Source organism: Peromyscus maniculatus, chromosome 2, assembly GCF_049852395.1.
Source record: "Peromyscus maniculatus bairdii isolate BWxNUB_F1_BW_parent chromosome 2, HU_Pman_BW_mat_3.1, whole genome shotgun sequence".
Lineage (NCBI taxonomy): Eukaryota > Metazoa > Chordata > Mammalia > Rodentia > Cricetidae > Peromyscus > Peromyscus maniculatus.
The window spans coordinates 134,787,371-134,807,774 of NC_134853.1; the positions used below are offsets into that span (position 1 = coordinate 134,787,371).

The window sequence follows — 20,404 nt, forward strand, 5'->3', positions numbered from 1 at the left end:
TACCAAGAAGACCTGGTAGAGGAAGCTCTCAACTCCCAGCCCCAAGCTCCAGGTAGCACAACTCCTCCTGGTCAAGGGTGCTGTGCAGACACTCTGGAGCCCAGAGAAGGGAGGTAGGGCCAGTACGATGAGGGCCCAAGGGCAGGTATCTCTCATTCTCTTTTGTTGTTTTTGAGACAGGATCTCTGTGGTCCTGGATGTCCTGGAGCTCACTCTGTAGACCAGGCTGACCTCAAACTCATAGAGATCCTCCTGCCTCTGCCTCCAGAGTGCTGGAATTAAAGGCATGTACCACCATAACCTGAATTTTTTTGTCTTGAAATGAAGTAGAAGAAACCAATATTTCCTAACACAAACTTCTGAATTGTGCACTTTTTCTGCAATTATTACCTGTATATCCTGTCCCCTGGCTATCACTATTTCCTTCTCATCCAAAGTACATAAATGCCAGCAGGCCCTTGAGCTCATGACACACAGGTTCTCATTCCTATACGTGGACTTCCAGCAATATATATATACACATAACCTTACCACTGCAGCAATACCCTCTCCATCTCTTACATGCCTTGCATGTTTCTTGCTTGCCTCTGATGACAAAGAACTCACTCCACTCAAACGTCCCTGTTCCACTGGAGAGCAGCTCTGGCTCTTTTTTAAATTTTATTAACTTTATTATTTAAAAAAAATCAAAAACAAAAACTCTTGCAAATAAATAAAAACATCACACACCAAAATTAACCAGACCCAAAGCCGATTTTTTTTTTAGACCAGGTCTCAAGTAGCCTGTATAGCTGGCCTTGAACTCAGAATCCTCCTGCCTCCATACATCAAGTGCTGGGATGACACATGTGTGCCACCGTGCCTAGAAATTCAAATGTGCATTCCTGGTATTCAGCTTTGGCTCTGGCTTGCTGGAGGCTTCACATATTATTCTGGTCTCTCCACCCTGCAGAACTATCCCCCAGGCTACTCCAAACAGCGGTAAGTGTAGCCTGCCCCAGACTGCCCTGCCACCTGTCCTTGGGTGAGACCCCAAAAAGGCCAGAGAAAATAGAACTGTACCATACTCCCTGCTCCCGATGACTTCCCCAAAGTGGCACATGAGCACGAGCTATGGGCAAGTAAGAGTCATGGAGATTGTTGCAAGAGCAGCAGAGAAGCCGCCTGTCTCAAGGCAAACCTGCGCCGTGTCCCTCTAGTCACTGTGAGACTCTGAAACGCCACCTACTCAGCCCACTGTAGGCATCTCTGGGAATGAATATGGGTCAAGGGCTATGCTGCCAGGTTCTCTTTTATTAGCCAATTAGGACAAAGAACAGGTCACAAAGTCACAGGAAGTAAGACCAAAAGACTGACAGACAGATACACAGGACAGAGCATCATGCTGTGCTACGCAGGGGGGCAGGATAAGGGAGAGAGAGTGGTTTGCGTTTTGTTTCTTCAACTAACAGAATAAATAAATACAATACACGGTGTTTTTGCCACGGGCTGGTACAACCTCTAAGCACAAATGGTCACAGAATAGCTGGTTTGGAAAGCAGTCTATATTGCGCATCAGCCTCTGCTTAGAGGTGGGGACCCAGGCCCCTGGACCATGCTCAGGGAAGTGAGGAAGCAAGGCGAAGGAGACCTCAAACAGGAAGGAGCAGAAAGGTACAAGACTCTTTTGTAGAGGGGCTTGGAAGGGTTCGATCCTCAGGTTCTGTGCCCTGGGTGACCAGAAGGCCTGGGAGAGAGTCCATCAATAGAATCAGGTGGGCCCAACCCAAGCTTGTACCTTCTAACCTTCACAAGGAGGCATGGTTAGCTATCTCACCAACCCCTTCTCTTTCAGTTGCTTTAAGTACCTGACTCTGGTACCTTAAACTCCCTCGAGATCCTCGAGGATAAACGCTGCATGTGTCTTCCCTTTCTTCTCTGGCCTGTGGGCTCGTGTCAGCACTGTGGGAGAACTACCAGCCAAATCAGAGAGAGCTTTGAAAAGCCTAGGGAGCCCTGGCTTCTGCCATGACAGAATACAACTCCAGATGGCCTTGCTCCTTCTGGGTATGAATGCCTAGAAATGTTGCGAACCAAGTCCCAGAGACAGTCATTTGCACCCAGGAATAGACAAACTGTTTCAGCCTTGTGCCTGGTCCAGTTGAGATGCTTTAGAAACACAACTTCCTGAAGCTCACCACAATCCGTTAGTCATGGCCCACGGAACCCTCCTCAGCCTAGAGCCCCTTCTGTCTCCCTGGCCAAGTCTCTCCTTCTCTGATGTTCCCATGGCTTTGGACTCAACTTCAAGATTCCAGATCCCAGGGAGACACCCCTTGTTCAGAAACCCTGGACTGCCTGCCTTTGGTGCTTGCTGCCAGGAAGTGGGATGTGAGGCTAGATTCTAGGCCTTTCTGGCCCACCTCTCACGAGGCCGGTCCCCTCCTGTTCAACGGTCCACTCATGCTCACCTCTCCTATTTGCTTTTGTCCTTTTCCCAGCTCAGGTTTTATTGACCTCCCCGCTTTTTACTGGCTGGAGCCTTCTCCTCCTACCCTAGTCCAGACTGACCTTGCTAAAGTGGGCACTGTTGGCTCTGTAGGCCAGTCATGCCAGGCCACCCTCTCAGCCTGGGATTCAGGGTTCAGTGGCGAGGCAAAGGACTGGGGAATCATAACCAGGGATCTAAGCCCACCCCCACCATGGGCATGAAAATGGAGTAGCCCCCAAGGCTAGCACTGGAATCCAAGAAAAATAGGCTCAAATCCAGATTATCTAACCTAGAAAGGATCCATTACACTTACAGAGAAACTGAGGCAGTATCCACAGAGAGCTTCATGTATGCAGGATGCATTGTTCCTCAGTAAACAGCAATAATGTTCTAACTTACACATCAGGCTTTTCTAAGTGTCTGTGCTGAGTCGTTATTGTTAAATTTAAATAAAAAAGCCCCTGCCCTCCAAACCTGTGGGCACAGAATGCTGGGTGGTTGGAAACGGACAGAATCTTCTACGTCATCTTATCCAAGACCATCCCAGGAAACACTGTGCCTGCCCAAGGTCACACCACCCTGACAGGGAGTCTGCAGAGCAGGGTTGCCTAGACGGGCAAGAACACCCCTTACCGTGCCAGTGATAACTAGACACAACTTCTTCTCCCACAACTGCCTCTGAGACAGAAAGGCAACAAATCCTGAGACCACGTGCTTCACTCACTGACAGGGACCTCTAGGGCCCTACAATGATGTCATCTGTTCTACTGCAAGCCTGGCCAATGCCGCCACATGCCGCTCTACAGTGTGGGGAGCTGGTACTTCCAAGACAAGAAGTAAGAGAAGAAAAAGTGGCTGGAGCCCTTCCTAATATCTGGGAGACGCTGTGGGGCTGGGGTTACCTCCTGCCTGTTGCTCCAGGGCCTCCAAGTAGGAATCTTGGGGCATAGAGTGGAAGAGCCGCCCAGAGAGTGTTCAGGCTAGGCGGGGAGAGAGGCAGGCAGGGCAGAAGAGAAACAGGAAGAAACGAAATTTCTAAAACCAAAAGCCACAACCCCTAAACAAAACACTATTTGAGAATACAGGACACTAACACAGCCAACACCAACAGAAGAAACCAGAGGCGGAGGGATGGCCTAGCGGTTAGAGCCAGGTAGGCAGGGAGACAGGATCGAGACAGAGGCCGTGGGACTGGGGGGGAAATCAAGGGAGGAAAGAGAGAGAGGGAAAGATGGAGGGAGGGAAGGAGAGAGAAAGAGAGAGAGAGAGAGAGAGAGAGAGAGAGAGAGAGAGAGAGAGAATTTCAGAGGCAAGGGTAGCAATGGCAATGTGATGGGGCGGTGGGGGGCAGGCAATGCCTGAAAATATAGTTTTATATATTTATATTTATATCTCACATTCCACACATCAGCTTACTAGTGGGGAGGGCCAGGAGGGAGGAGGCAATACTGAGGAGGGGATCTAGCCAGTTGCTCACCTCCTCCCCATTTGACCTCCACGGGGTCCAAGCAGGGTCATGCAGAGGGTGTGTGGGTTGGGGCTGGGACTCTGAAGAAGGGGCACGGGGTGAGAGGACTCCAGGCCCCAGCATCCCTGAGCTCTCAAGATTAATTCTTGGAGAGCCTTCTGGGGATAACCATGGGTCTGAGACGGGGGAACACACAAGACCATGGCTGGGTTGGAAGCCAGTCAGTTGGGAAGTGTGTCGAGTCCCAGGGAGGCTGCGTGCTGCTTGGCCCGGAGGCGAAGGTTTTCAATGCTCGTGGTTTTACTGTTCAGGGCAGCTGAGGCAGGTGCCAGGCCTGTAGGGGGCGCCGGCAGCAATGGGGACCCCCACACACCCTGGTGGGCAGCCGCAGCTGCTGACAGGGACTGGTAGTACGACTGGCAGTGCAGTGAGCTCAGTGGGGCCATGTTGACACCTAGGTAGGGTACTGCAGCAGCCGCAGCTGCAGCTGCAGCAGGCGCCGGACCTCCCACTTCAAAAGACGAGTAGTGCACCAAGTTGTTGGTGGCTGCCATGTGCTGGCGAAACTGCTCCTGCAGACGGAAGAGGCTGAGCGGGGACGACGAGTAGGAATGGGAAGGGCCCAGGAGGCCTCCCCCGGCCGCTGCGGGAGTTATGGGCAGGCTGCCTGGGGAATCTGCAAGGACAGAACAAGAACCAAGGACTCAGAACAAGGGGATTGGCCTTGAGGGAGAGGGTCCCTTGGCTTCCTATTCCCTTGGTCCTGCAGTGAAGATAGTCTTTGGCTGACACCATCATCACCGCGTATCAGCCAGGGCATCCTCTGAAGTGACCCTCAGAATTTGGTTGGGAGGGACTTAATGAAGCTCCAGGATTCCTGCCTGGGCACCCATGCCTGAGTTCCCGGGGAGCCCCTTATTCTTTTCAAGGAATATCCAGGACTCTCATCTCCTCCCTCCATCCCTCAGGTTACAGTCCCTCCTCGCCTAGCTTAGGGTTTGTGTCTGAATATACAGAGTTCGTGCCAGAGCTCTGTTCCTTCTTAACCATGGCTACGGATGGGGACTCCAGCCCAGAGCAGCTTTGTGGATGGATATGCCCAGCCCTAAAAAGAACTATCCCCAGCCTAGAGTGATCGTGCACACCTTTAATCCCAGCGCTCAGGAGGTAGAGGCAGGTGGACCTCTGTGAGTTCAAGGCTAGCCTGGTCTACACAGGAAGTTCCAGGTCAGCTGGAGCTACATAGTGAGACCCTAGCTTTAAAAAAGCATCTAGACCAGAGGCTCTCAAGCTTCCTAACACTGTGACCCTTTAATCCAGTCCCTCATGTGGTGACCCCCAACCATAAAATGACTTTTGTTGCTACTTCATAACTGTAATTTCGCTACTGTTATGAATCATAAAGTAAATATCTGTATTTTCCAATGATCTTAGGCGACCCCTGGGAAAGGGTCTTCCATCCACCTTCCAGTGGGTTGTGACCCACAGGTTGAGAACCACTGCTTTAGACCTCTCAACAGATGCCTCTTCTATAAGAGCTCCTAGTGAACTAGACCCCTGAGAAGAAAAAGCGTGTGCCAAGTCCTAAGGGAAGTCTGAATCAGGGTGAAATCTGCTGTACATGGGAATCCCAAGTACCGGTATGGTATTCACCCAGCACACACCGGTACATCTGTACCGGCTGTTAAAATATTGGAATAGCTGAAATAATTGCTAAATGGCTAAGTGGATCTAGTCAGCCCCTCACCTGCTCCCTCCTGAGCCTCCCTGCCACCCAAGCCTTCTGCTGGAACCATCTCTGTAGACCATTCAATGACTCAGCAACTCAAGGGTGGCCAAGGGTCACAGGTCTGCTATAGCCGGTCATGCCTAACTGGTCATGCTCCCGAACGCCAGTGGTTGACTATCCTGCTCTGACCACATCACATACTCAGGCCCATCAGCTGGACTTGGCTGACCTCTGGGTGACCTCCCACCCAAGCCTCACCTGCCTTGGGGCTGCCCCTCTTGCAGCCCAGCACCTTGCTCTCAGATCCAGGGCTCTTTTCAGCTTTGGGCTCCTCGGCCCCAGCCCGGGAGTCCTCCTCACGGTCCAGCTGATCTTCAGGGGCCGACTCACTGGCTGATTGCTCCGACAGGCTCAATTGAAGCTCAGCAGGGGGGTCACCACTGGGCAGACTGGGAGGCTGTTCCGCCTCCAGCTGGGTGTCTGAGGCTGGGGCCTCCATCTTGCCTTCTCCGTGGGAACCCTCGGCCTCCTTCTGCTTCTGGAGGTGTTCCTTCTGCAGGCTGCGCTGCTTCTTTCGAAACTTGGCCCTGCGGTTCTTGAACCAGACCTGGTGGGCCACAGAGAGAAGCAGTCAGGGGAGGAAAGACTGTACTCAACCCCATCTATTCCCCATTCCAAATAGGCATGAGGGAAGTAGGTGTGTATCTCTGCACCACCCAAGCAAATGCTAGCTCCTGGACAACTGGACACCAGACAGATGGCTAGCACTCATCTACAAGGTACAGTTGGGAGAGCCGGACCCTACCTGCACACGGGCCTCAGGCAGATTGGTACACATGGCCAGCCTCTCGCGCATCACCACATCTGGGTAATGAGTCTTCTGGAAGGTCTTCTCCAGGGCCTCAAGCTGCTGGGCTGTGAATGCTGTGCGACTACGACGCTGTTTGCGGTGCTGGGAGCCATAGCGGGCCTCCAAGATGATGTCTTGAAATGTACAGCCGTTGGAGGGCAAACAGAGGGGGCCCATTTAATTATGGGAAATAAGTTTTGAATCTGATCCTGCTCTGACCCATTTTGGACACCCAAATAACCGTCAGAGCTGACCCCAGGCCCTTGGAAAACACCTATCCTCTTTCCACTGGTTGGTATTGAAAATCTTTCCCTTCTATCAACCTCCACTCTCAGAATTACAGAGGGCTAATTCAACCCCAAGCATGGCTGTCAGGCACATGAGTGTTGGGAGGTGTCCTCTTGATTTAAATAGCAGATCAGGTGTGTAGATAGGTTAATACTCCAAGATCCTTAGAGTCTCAACATAGTAGGCCAAGAATGAAAACTTGCAATCCTAGCACTCAGGAGGCTGAGGCAAGAAGGCTTGCAAGTTCAAGACTAGCCTGAACTACACAGTAGAACCATATCTCAAAAAGAAAAACAAAGCCCCAAGATACTATAATATTCTAAGATGACATGATGCAAATGATCTAAAAAACCGTGTCTCAATGATTCTGATACCCTGTGGGCCTTGGGTTCTGGCTATTAAGATTCCCTAGCACCAGAATACTGACCCTTAGCCATGAGAAGTCAGCTTGTCAACTGGTGCTGAGCCCAAGGATTGTTTAGGGGAAGTCTCACTGGGCATACTGATTCTGTCTTTTCCACTACCTCTCATTCTCTTCCTTGGTCTATATGTCTCTGATGGAAAAACATGAGATTCCTGGTCTCATTTCCTAAGCAAAAAGCTTAGCCCTGGCAAGGCCCTCAGCACATGGGAAAGGCTTCTTACACCCAGTCTTGACCCTCTCTGGCTGCTTCTTCAAGGAAAGAGAACAAACCCCCACACTGCAAGCTCGGAGGGCAGTGGCAGATGGTGAACCACCGATTCCGCAGGCTTGTCTTTTTGTTTGGTAACATGAAACCCAGCCAGGATGGTATCTCTCTCAGGCTAGGGTCTGGTCTTTTCCCCTTCTGCCTGACTGGCACCTGGGCTGTAAGTTCCAATCACACAAAAATGGACCCTGTCAATGCTGGAAGGACCCAAGTTGGTTTTGCCTCTGAACGGTACCACAGTCTCATCCTCTTGTATCCCAGGGCTTGGGAAGCTTTCTACAAAACCCTAAATGGGACATGTATGGCAAACCCTAGACTTTGGATACTTCTTCAGTTAAAGGGAGGAACCTTTATAACGTGTCCCAATCCTAGCCCAGGCAGACCTGGGGTCATGGGTGTTACTCTCGGGCAGAAGAGGGAATGGGGACCACTTAGTCATATCCACTCTGGTGGGGAGACGGCAGCTCAGCATCCTACCGCTAGCTCCAGGGACTTCAAGGACTGGGGTAGTTTAGGGGAGACCAGCTCCCTAGCACAGCACCTGCCATGGAAGGTAAGATTTCCATAAGAATGTCCCAGTAGGGCTCATTGCCTCCTTAATTTTGACAATTTGAAAGTGGGCTAAATACCCCAGTTCCTCTGTTCCTCTCCATGGGCATGAGCCTCTGTCCTGAATCCTCTCTGTGCTATAGTCCTTGAGGTAGATGTCACATTGGGCAAAGAGAATTCACTCCAAACTAGGGAAGCAACCCTAGCTGGAGCAGGTCTGCACTGACCACTACCACACTGGACACTAGTGTCTGCACTGATCTAAGAAAGATGACTAGGGACTCAGGACTGGCTGCCATATCCTCCCTGCCAGTCTGGTACCCAAGGCAGGCATGGTCCTCAGACCCTCTCCCATTCTTGTGCCCTGTCTCATGCCAGTCCTCCCCCTTGGCAGCAGCTTTAGAACGTGTCTGCCTCCCGGCCTGCCAACAGCTTTCCTCTCCTCACTAGCCCATCATGTTTCCCTGAGCTGTCCACCAGTGGCTCTGGTCACCATGCTCTCTCATGATCTGTGGGCTCTTGGTCTTCCAAGGAGTTCTGTGAAGTCCTTTACCACTGCCTGGCATGGACATCGGCCCACGTGCACCAGGATGGGCTTGGACTGGAACATCAAGAACTAGGTGGCATCATTTCCCAGGAAATCCAGCCTGCCATGATGTTGTTAACTCCTTCTCACACCCATTGATATTATTTGGATATAAAATGGCCTGTGTTAAAGACTTTGTCCCTGGCTATGGCACCAGTAAAAGGTGATTTGATCATGAAATTGGCCGGGCATTGGTGGCGCATGCCTTTAATCCCAGCACTCGGGAGACAGAGGCAGTTGGATCTCTGTGAGTTCAAGGCCAGCCTGGTCTACAAAGCAAGTTCCAGGAAAGGCGCAAAGCTACACAGAGAAACCCTGTCTCGAAAAAAACATTAACAAAACAAAACACTGACCAGATCATGAAATTGCTAACCTTATCAATGGATTAATCCATTGTCGAATTCATGGCTGAATGGACTGCTAGGAGACAAGGTTAAGGTGGAGGAAGTGGGCCTCTGAGGACATGTTTTTGAAGGGCTTATCTTATCCTTGACCCATCTTCTCCTCTCTGCTTTCTGCCTCCCATGAGGTAAACAGCTTTACTATGCCATGCACTCTCTGACAGGATACCTTGATACAATCTCACAGCCAATGGAGCCAGTCAACCATGGCCGAGAGACTTGTAAGACTGACCCCAAATAAGTCTTTCCTCCTTTTAAATTGTTTCTCTCTGATATTTCATCACAGCCACGGAAGCGCTGGCACTGAAACCAGCAGAGAGGCAATCAGGACGGGGCTACAGCTAGCTCACTTTCTCTTGGATGCTTGGGACTTGCTTTGGGCATTGAGTCCTAGTGACTGTAGGCACAGCCAGGCTTTGCTGACCAATTCACACCGCCTGCCAGCTGGCCAAGCCCTACCACTGTCTGAAATGAAACCTGGTTTCCGAGAAGAGAGGTGAATGGGCAGACAACTAACTACAAGTCTGACTCCAGAGTTTCAGCCATACGGCCATGTTCCGACCCCCAACCTCTCTAGCCCTTAGTCTCTGTGAGCTTCAGTTTCTTTGTCTATGAAGTGAAGTAGTAACCTTCTCATGGGGTTTGAAGACAGGGAGACAGAAAAAGAGAAGGGGGGGGGGATCCACACAGCTGCCCGGCATTTGACCAGTATTCAAACCATGAAAGCCATCATTATTTGTATCTCCCCATGCCCAGTCTCCTCCCGAGGCACTCCAGCTGTCTTCCAGCTGCTGCCCAGGGGGAGTTCCCTGGCCTAGCCCTGTACCTGCTGCTCCAGTCTCTGCACCTATGAGACAGGGCTAATGAACACCTTCTCCGCAGGTCTGTTATCGGAAACTGAAGGCTGAGGCAGCTCCAGGCCCCAGCACAGTGCTAGCAAGCAAGCAGCATTCCGCAGGGACTTGCACAGATGTTGTATAAATGTGCTGCCAAAGCCAGCACCGCACAGATGTTGACCCGTCATATGTTACTAAGTGACCTAAGGCTTTCTAAGAGACCTAGAATAAGCTGCTCCTCTTTCTGCCTTCTATAGCCTCCTTTTTCATTCCCCGGCGTCTTGTCCCATGGCTAAGTCCCCAGGGCTCTTACCAGCTAGGCGCTCAGCCAGCGTAAGCGCGTGCACTGATGGCCGGTAGTCGGGGGCGTGCTGGGCCTGCTGGGCTGCCTGCTGGTGCAGGTTGTACATGGCGCTGAGTGAATTCATGGCGTGCAGGGAATAGCCATTCACCCCGTAGTGCTGCATGGCGGCATCCGCCTGCAGATGGAAAGAGAGAGAAGAATCATGAGGTGTGGCTGCTGAATTCCATCTTGGGAGAGACCCCCAACCCCAGCCCAGAGCCTCAATGCCAACTTTATCCCAAGGACGTCTACACCAGATGAGAAGGCGGCCCGGCCTTGCCCACAGAATGCCCCTGCGACTCCTCTTTCATTCACTCACTCATCCAGGACTCTGCAGGACCTGGGACGCACAGTTAGATGGCTTGGGCTGGAATCACAGCTTTGACCCTTTAGAGCTTTGTGACTCTGGGTAATTCACCTAACTTCTCTGACCCTCAGTTTCTGTATCCAGAAAAGGGCACTAACAGTAGGACTAACCTCCTGGGGTTACTGAGGACTAAGAAGCATTTACGACACGGCCTGGGGTACTATGTGCTCAAAAGTGTTCGTATTAGCTAAGCATGGGGCCCATTTTTTTAATCACACCACTTGGGCATGAAGACAGGGAGATCAAAGTTCAAGATTATCGTCAGCTACAGAGCTAGTTCAAGGCCAGCCCAGACTACATGAGATCCTGTCTCAAAAGAAAACAAACAAGTTAGTCTTTGTGACTGCCCAGTCCATTTGCTGCATTATATAACCCTCTCTTCATTGAATTCCCCAGCACTTACTCATGTGTACATGCATTGACTTACTCGTACATGTATCTATTCAACCAACACCACTGCATTTCCCTGGAGCAAAGTCCAGAGCTGGATTCCCCACTGAGGCATTTGCTCTGATGAGAGAGTAATTTAAAACCCTAATATGCTTCACAGACATAAAACTATTGCTCTTACTGTTACTCATTCACCGCCATTACCTCCTTTATTCTCACAAATCTCCAAAAAGCAAGCAAGCCAAGAACCACAAACCCCATTTGCAGGCTTTGGAAAAGAAAAGAGCCGTGTTAAGGCATACAGCCAATCCAAGGCCTGCCCTGCTACAAGTCACTGAGGTTGTGTTCTTTTACAGTCAATTACTTCAAGAAGGATGCATCAAGGAACACATCTCTCCTAGTGAGATGTCTTGTATGAGAAAGAGGCTGTCCAGGCCCTATCAGCCCTACTTCACCTGCACATTGCAATCTTTATCTGTGAACACCCACCCTGCATCAACTTGAAATGTCCGTTTTGGAAAGTGACTCCATGTTTTCAGCCACTCAAAGACACAAAGGTGTTTTGTTTTGTTTTTTTCCGAGACAGGGTTTCTCTGTGTAGCTTTGCGCCTTTCCTGGGACTCACTTGGTAGCCCAGGCTGGCCTCGAACTCACAGAGATCCGCCTGGCTCTGCCTCCCGAGTGCTGGGATTAAAGGCGTGCGCCACCACCGCCCGCCTACAAAGGTGTTTTTATTGCCTGGATACAGGAGGTAGAAAGGGAAGGCTGAGGTAATGCAGGTTCTTTTCCTAGGGGAACACATCCAGCCATCTCAGCTCCCCATTCTTATTGAAATAGACATATGTACGTACAGCCAAACATCCACAGCATGCATACAAACACATACAATCACAGACAGCCCGCACAGACATATATACAAAGGCATTGTTGGCCAAGCATTCACAGAAGCCATCTTACCTACACAGAATTCAATGTCATCTTTCCAAGTTCCACATACATTTTCATAGGTGTCTATTCATGTGCAGCAGATTCATCTATACACAGACTTTATACCACATGCATTGTACATTTATTTAACAACTACTTATTAAATACCCACCTACCAAGTAAAAAAGCCCCTAGCTCCACAGAATTTACATTTCAAGGAAGTAATGATAAAATAAAAAATATATAAATGTTCTAGATCTGATGTCACAGGCCTGTTATCTTAGCTATCTAGACACTCAGGCCTGAGATCATGAGGTCAAGGTCAGCCTTGGCAACTTAGTTAAACCTTGTCTGAAATTTTAAAAAAAGAGCTTGGCATATAGTTCATTGGTAGGACACTTGCTCAAGATGAGTACCCATAATGCCTTCAATTCAATCCCCAGTGTGGAGCTCCCTCCCCCCCCCCCCCCCCGTGTGTGTGTGTGTGTGTGTGTGTGTGTGTGTGTGTGTGTGTGTGTGTGTGTGTGTGTATAGGTCACAATCTGTGGGTCATTCTCTCATTCCACCATCTGGGATCTGAAATGAAACAGACTGCCAGGTTTAGTGGCAAGCACCTTTACCCACTGAGCCATCCCACCAGCCCTGGGAGGTTGCTTTTTGTTTTTGTTTTTGTTTTCTGTTTGTTTGTTTGCTTGCTTGCTTGCTTGCTTGTTTGTTTGTTTGTTTGTTTGTTTAAAGCTCATTGTAAGACAAGGCATCCTAGCATATGCCTTTAATACCAACACTCAGGAAGCAGAGACAGGCAGATCTCTGTGAGTTCCAGGCCAGCCAGGTCTAAATAGTGAGACCCTGTCTCAAAAACAAGCAAAAAAGCCCTCCACCCCACTGTGTTACTGTATGCAGAACAGACTGAAGGGGCAAGAAGGAAAGCCAGAGATTGCTGCAGAGTCCCAGATGTTATCCACGCTGTGTTCACTGGTGGGAGGGAGGTGTCAGGAGGTGAGCTTCTAGATACAGTTTGAAAGTAGCATGACATGATTGCTGATAGGTTAGTTACAAGAGGTGAGGAAAGGAGAGCACAGCGTGGGGTGGGGAATAGATTTAACTGTAGTTTGGGCCCTAGCATCTGAGTGAAGCTGTCTTGGCAGAATCAGAAGCATTGAGGAAGGAACTAAGATTGGGAGAAGTCACGGCAAATGTGAAATGTGAATCTAACTTCCAAGTAAGAATGGACTGGCAGCTAGCTGGGTGTAGTAGCCTGGGGCTGGTGGCTGACATCACCAATAGTTACAGAAGCCCACTGAGCCATCAACGTGGCTACGTGCCACAAACATGAGCAGAAATCTAAGAGAAGGAAAGACGTGGTGATAAAATATGTTTAAACATTAATATTGCCGGGCGGTAGTGGTGCACGCCTTTAATTCTAGCACTGAGAAAGCAGAGGCAGGCGAATCTCTGGGTCTGAGGCCAGCCTGGTCTACAGAGAGAGTTCCAGGACGGCCAGGGCTACACATAGAGACCCTGTCTTAAAAAGAAAAAAAGTTAATATGATAGGCTAAGCCACAAAGCTCAACAAACTTAGAAAATTGATAAACATATCGATGACATAGCAAATAGAAAATTAAAAAGAATATTCCAGCTGGACAGTGGTGGTACACACCTTTAATCCCAGCACTCAGGAGGCAGAGCCAGCTGGATCTCTGTGAGTTCGAGAACAGCCTGGTCTACAGAGCGAGATCTAGGACAGGCACCAAAACAACACAGAGAAACCCTGTCCGGAAAAAAAACAAAAAACAAAACAAACAAACAAAAAAGAATATTCCAAAACTATTGTTTTGTTTTGTTTGAGACAAGCTAGCCTCAAACTCACTCTGTAACCCTTAACTGCTGGTCCTCTTGCCTCCACCTGCTCAGTGCAGTTGAACTTGAACCCAGAGCCTTGGGCATGCTAGGCAAGCACTCAACCAACTGAGTTGTCTCCAGCCCTAATGTACGGAGTTTTAGTATTGAAGTAAGATACCTAAGAAAAGTCAAGTTAAGGAAATGAAGAAATAACTCCTTAAGGAAATAATGGGAGGAGCCACAACTGACATACGACAAAACCCTTAGCGACAACCACAGACAGAAAAGAAGAACAGTAATTTATTTTTCACCAGCTAGATTATCAAACACAGAGAACAATTATTATCCAGGGCTACTCCACAGAGAAGTGGTAAATGGTCCTTCTCCTACCTCAGTGATGGAAAAACTCTTTATTCTCTGCATCCAAAGCCTTCAGAGAGTATATCATCTTTCATTTAACGATCCCATTTCTAGAAATTTATCCCTCAAGTATGCAGAGATATGTGTACAGGAATATTTATCACATCACTGCTTATGATGGCAAACAATTGGAAAACTAACTGTCCATCGAGAAAGGATTAGTTCAGCAAATGAGGGTATGGTCACGGCCCACAATGAAATACAGCGCATAGCTTAAAACAACGATATGTATCTATATGTGCTGATGTTCGCACTATATGGCTGGGTGGAAGAAATGGGTAACAAACTGGATGCCTGATGCGATCTCATTTTTGTAATGTATGAATACATATGCATAGGAAAAAGTCTAGAAGGTTATGCCCTGAAATGTTGACAGAGGTTATCTCTAAGAGATAGTAAATGGGATTACAGGAAATTTCCACATTTATATATTTATTATATTTATAATCTTCTTCTTCTTGTTGTTGGGGAGGGGTGTGAATGAGGGAGTGGAAGGTTATTATATGTTCCCATGGATGTAGAGATGGAACTAGGCTCCAAAGGGTGTCACAAGCTCCAGATGAGGCAAGGAAACAAAATTTGAAGAAGAAAAAGAGATTTTATCCATCTTCTTCCTCAGCCTGTGACTGCAATGTCACTCCCCCACAAAACTCAGGGCTTTACTGACTAAAATAGCATACTATTGTAAGCAGCATTTTAATTTACTTAATGATTTCTGGTCTCGCGGTTTTTGACGCACAAAGAGTCAGGGTTTCTGTTGTTGTTTTGTTTTTTGAGCTGGGGTCTTTCTGTATAGTCCTGGCTGGTCTGGAACTCCCCATGTAGTCCAAACTGCCCTCAAACTCAGAAATCCACCTGCCTCTACTCCCAAGTGCTGAGATTAAAGGCGTGTGCACTCATCCCAGCACAAAGCATCTTCAGGAAGTAAGCCGAGAGAGACATGACTCAGCCCCATAAATGCCTCAACACAGCAGCCTTTGCCGGTCTGTCTTCCCATCCACTTCTCTGTCCAGCTTGATGCTCTGCCTCTTCCTCAGCACCCAGCAATGCCACAACCTGCCACTCCTTGTCAATTTCCTATAGGCCTCTACCGGAAATGCAGACTTTTCCTCCCATTCGACTGACAAACGCCCACTTCTTCAGGAATCCTAGCTCAAGGACTCCTCCCTGGAAAAGGCTGTCCCTGCAGCCTATGAGGAGGCATCTCTTCCTTCTCCAGGCTCCAGACAAGAACACCAGAGGCACAAAACTTGTGACAAGGACAACAGGAGCTCCCATTTACATAACACACATTCTATACCAAGTACAATACTATGCACCACCTCACATGGATTTTTTTTTCTCTGCTGGGGATGTAACTGTAGACCTTGTTCATGCTGGTGTGGCTCTACCACTAAGCCACACTCCCAGCCTTACACAGCTTTTCTGAATTCTATCTCCCACATCAGAATATGATCAGGATACTTCTAGCTCCCCCACTAGACAGAGCCTTTGTAGCAGAGACTATACCTCATGCATTTCAGGACACCCCAACTCTAGCCCAGATTACCAGGTCTCACACAATACCAGGGCTCAGGAGATTAAGATTTGATGAATGAATTAATGACAACTATTTATTAAGTAGCTCTGAAACACAGACATCACCATCAATCCTTCCAACGCCATATGAAGTAGAAACTGCTATTATCCCTATCTTATATATATGGAAATGGGAGATAAGAATGATCAGATAATTTGCTGAAGTCCAAGCACCCAGAAAGTAATGGCGTGTTCCCACAGGTGAAGTCTCTCTCGCCAGCCAGGCTCTCCCATGCCCGGCGTGCAGGATGTCACCTCAGCACATGCCACTCTTCAACTTCTGTCATCTCTGAGTGGATCCAAGGCAACAGGAGGACAGTCAGAAAATGCTCGTTCCCCACCATCACATATGCTCGTGTGTGTGTGTGTGTGTGTGTGTGTGTGTGTGTGTGTGTGTGTACATAAGGATGTACATGTGCACTTTGAGATGAGGCCATGTGTAAGCCAGGTCTTCCAGATGAGCTCCTGTCTCTCCAGTCTCATACTTTTTAGATTTATTTACCTTATGTATCTATTTGTACCTGCATGTATATATGTGTGCCATGTTCGTGCAATGCCTGTGGAAGTGAGAAGAGGATGTTGGATCCCCTGGAACTGGAATTATGGATGGTTGTGAACCACTATGTAAGGTGCTGAGAACTAAGTCTGAGTCCTCTGCAGGAGCAGAAAATGCTCTTAACCACTTCACCACCTCTCCAGTGCCTAATCTCATATTCTTTTCCTCACTCGAACTGGACATCAGGGATTCAGCCTCCTCTCAGGCCCCAGAGGGATCCTTTTCTAGGAATGCTAATTCCCATCCAAGCTGCATTCATACTCACAGCTTATGTCAGTAACTATGTGTGTCCACACATAGGACTCTACCACAGAACTGTATGTGCATCTGTCTGTGCTTATGTATCTGTTGTTCTTTTACATGCCTCTGCAGCTAAGTGTGTGTGTGGTGTGTGTGTGTGTGTGTGTGTGTGTGTGTGTGTGTGTGTGTGTGTGTGAAACTAGAGGAATGTACTCTAAATGTCACTCTAGGAAATCATGCGGTCCACATCTCCTGCCAATGTATCACAGCTCTTCCTATCTTGAACAGGGTATGAAAGAGATCAGGAGAGAAAGAAAAGAAAAGAAAAAGGAATCTAGGAGGTAGAAGGTTCAATGTAGAGAAAACACACAGGTTTATTTTACCCTTCTTTTTCTTTTTTTCTTTTCTGCAGTATCTAATACAGAGCCTGGTCGGTATCTTGTACTTTGTAAATAATAAGTATTAAATAGGTGAGAGTTTTAGATCAAGATATGATGGGGGAAGCAAAGCCGCCATGGCACACTACGGGTCACAGGAAGGGGATGATGATTCAGAATCCCAGCCCTGCTCCCTTCCCTGTCTCCATGAACGTGGTTGATGGATAAAGATTCATGCTATGTGGGCCCTTCCCGGAAACACTGACAGCCTGGACCTGTTTAGACTCTTCAGCCACGCCCAGCAACTAGAATCCCTTCCGCATCCAGTGCTGAGAGCCACCTAAGTGGAAGCTCTGCAGGGCCTGGCAGGGTCTGGTGGAGTCTCTAAACCGGGGCCTGCACTCTCAGCCCCAGGCTGGGCCTTGCATGGGCTCAGCCCACTGCACACTCCAAACAGAATCAATTATATATTTAAAAGGTGCCGCCCTGCAATTCCTGGCGAGCCAGGAGAGCCATCCATCATGGTGCGGCCGCGTTTCACAAGCTGTCGAATTGTGCTTACATTGGTTAAAAGAATCTTTATATTTCATTAAGCAAGCAGATCGGCGGATCTCCCGCCACAGGCGCCATATAGATGGCTTTAATTTTCCAAATCTGCAAATGCATCCGTTATGTCCCCGCGTCGCTGCTGGCTGCGGCCTAATGCCCAGCCAATCGAAGAATCAAGCAGAATTTTATTAGGGGGCATTTTTTATAAATTAACAGCAGCACTCCCAGGAAACCACATGTGAAGCGTCTTTGATTAAAAGGAAAGTGGACCCTTCCTTTGGTCACACCCTGCTCAGCCACCCCAAAGGCTGGCTCCCTCACTCTCTGTGCCTCTTTCTCAGCACGTTTAATTCTCCCTCAGTTTCTTCTTCTTCCCACACATGGTGGAGAACAGAGCAGAAAAACTTTGTTTCAAGAAAAGAAAGTAAGACATGTGGAAACCAACACTTTGAGCATCCCTTCTCCTCCACTGTTCCCGGCATCCTGAGGCATGCCACCTCATTAACAGTGATGGTTATCTTTCACTGGGCTTCACTCTGAGCCAAGTTCTGTTCTAGCACTATGGGTCTCTCACTGAAGAAACTTCAAAACAAGCCTTGTTCAGTAGACACTACCATCCCCATTACATCAGTGAGAAAACGAGACTCGGGGAGATAAATGTCCACTGCCCAGGATCTCACAGCTAGCAAGTGGTAGTGGCAGGACAGGAGCCTGAGTCTCTGAGGAGCTATCTAGCATTAATTTCCAGCATGGGACCAAGAGTCAGGTAGGCCCCAGTGAGAACCAGCCCTGGGTACCAATGATGGAGGAAATCAGTGGAGCCTATTGCTGGGAAATTCTTTCTCTGAGAAATGCTGCTGTCCTGTTAGCCCTGGAGGTTCTAGGAGAACCCCTCTGCAGCTACCTTTCCTACCTAGCAGTTTGAATTCCCAAAGGACTTTTGCACCAGGTGGGTAGAAAAATATAAACACATGAATATAGAACATGCGGCCAGAGCTCCACATACACGCCCACTATGACCCGCTTTGTGACCTTGGTTCCTGTTACTTGTTCTGATATGACATTGACTCATTGGGCTACCCCAGCAGAAAGAGATCTTTATCATGAAAAGTGTGATCAAGCCAGGCATCGTGGCCCATGCCTGTAACGCCAGCACTTGAGAGACTGTGAATGGAAGACTGAGATGAAAGTATTTTAACTCAGTCTGGCCAGATGTCCCTAAGGGAGGCCAAAGAAGAGAGATTTTTCCCTAGGCGAGTGCCTAAGTCCACTTGCACTGTGGAGTAACTACACAAGATAAGCTCTACATCTTCCATCTAGGAGTCACTTAGCCCAAGATTTTTAGAGTTTTGTGCCTGACACCTGCCAGACACTTGGCTTCAGGAACCTCATTCATTTCTTTCCCTGTTCAACTAGGTAGGTATTTTCATTACTCCCACTCTGCAGATGAAGAACTGTGGCTAAGAAAGAATTCACAGCTTAGAAGCTGGAAAAGCTGAGTCTGACCCCAGTAAGTGCCCCTATTCCCACATCTGTCCTTAGTTCTCAGTTGTGAGGAAGCAGCAGTGAGCAGATGATATGCGGGATGTGGAGCCCCCTGCCTACCCAACCCAAAAACCCTCAGGCACAACATCTGGGTATAGGCTTGGCAGAGAGACATTCCAGTTACTCTTTCTTAGATATTGTTTGCTTTGTAGGAGTTCAGTGATTCCCCAGGTCTGTCATGTCATTGCAAACCTTCCCAGCTCCCCAAATTTTTAATCTAAATCAGGTACTCAAAGGTGGTGAAAGCCCCGAGGCCAGCCTCATTCTCTCCTTGCCAGGCACCTGATCTCCCCCCGCCATGTTCCCCACTGGGACATGGGATAAATGCGTGCTCCAGTGTGGCTACGATCACAGGAAGTGGACAAGGAGACATCTAAAGAGAGAGGTAAGAGCTAACGGCTAGAAACGTGGCATCATTTGTTTCTGTTGTCTAAGAACTGAGAAGTCTGGGGCATGGTCACTTCCCTCAGACCCTGACTCCCTGTGTCACCAACCTTTGAGGCACTAAATCTTTAGTGTACATTTAATGCTATTCTATCATCCATCTCTCAGTCAACTCTGGCACCCGTCAAAGCCAAATTTTCTTGAATTGCATAATCAAACTCATCTCCTTTGCTCCTCTGCTGCTCCCTGCTAACGCACTGCACCTTCACCCTACCACCAGCCAAGAAGGCATTGTTCCCCAAAGCCACTCTGCCACTGCCCCCTCCTCTGGGGATACTGTCCCCAGAGTGTCCGCATTACTTGGAGAACTCTTGATTCTTCATACTAGGCTTTGCCACTCGCCTTCTCCAAGAAGCCTCCCCCAATCCTCTTGGTAGAGTCAGATGCCTTCTTTAAATTTCGGTCACAACTTGACTCCACCAGATTGTATAGTGACCCATTTGCCTGTCCTCTACCAAAGATGCGACAACAATTTTTACCAACCATGCTTGTAGATACCTGACAAGTAGGGAGAGTTGTGGGTTGGGGAGTGGTTAGGTCTTCGAACAACCTGACCTGCCACCCCCCTGGAGGAGCTCAGAAGCTCAAAGTTCACACAAACCCTCTTGGAATCCTCACCACAACATTGTAATTCCCACTTAACTGATAAAGATGCCAAGATATGGGGAGGTAAAATCACCTGCCCAAAGCCACATAACTAAGCAGCTTAAGCAGTGTGGAATCCAGGAAATTTGACTCCAAAGAATGAACTAAATATCTACCAGAGTTCTAAGTCCTGGCCAGTCTGAGGTTCCCTCTCCAGCAAGGTCTGAATTCCCAGCTGGCACCCCGCACCCAGAATGCAACGCATGGAGTATCTGGCATTGATTCCACAAATAAACATGGAGCCACTGTTTGGCCTACAGTGCACTTGGGTGTAATGAGTTCCAGTGTGAGGGTTCAGAGCACACAGGAATTATA

The 20,404-nt window shown here is 48.6% G+C and overlaps 1 protein-coding gene across 1 annotated transcript; it reads right to left on the reverse strand.

Annotated features, from left to right (window-relative positions):
* Positions 1-1,275: 1,275 nt before the first annotated feature.
* Dmbx1 (diencephalon/mesencephalon homeobox 1) lies at positions 1,276-10,342 on the reverse strand. The gene is made up of 4 exons (XM_006986596.4): positions 10,180-10,342; positions 6,473-6,651; positions 5,926-6,274; positions 1,276-4,614 (listed from the first exon to the last, which is right to left on the reverse strand). Exons 1-4 carry the CDS (start codon positions 10,331-10,333, stop codon positions 4,160-4,162), a joined length of 1,137 nt encoding a protein of 378 aa, XP_006986658.1. The 5' UTR covers positions 10,334-10,342; the 3' UTR covers positions 1,276-4,159.
* Between the last annotated feature and the right edge of the window lie 10,062 nt (positions 10,343-20,404).

Coding starts and splice junctions, on each gene's coding strand:
- Dmbx1 (XM_006986596.4), bottom strand. CDS start 10,333: ATGCAGCACTACGGGGTGAATGGCTATTCCCTGCACGCCATGAATTCA. Junction 6,652..10,179: donor GCTGGCTGAGCGCCTAGCTG/GTAAGAGCCCTG, acceptor GTACATTTCAAG/ACATCATCTTGGAGGCCCGC. Junction 6,275..6,472: donor TGCCTGAGGCCCGTGTGCAG/GTAGGGTCCGGC, acceptor GTGGCCCACCAG/GTCTGGTTCAAGAACCGCAG.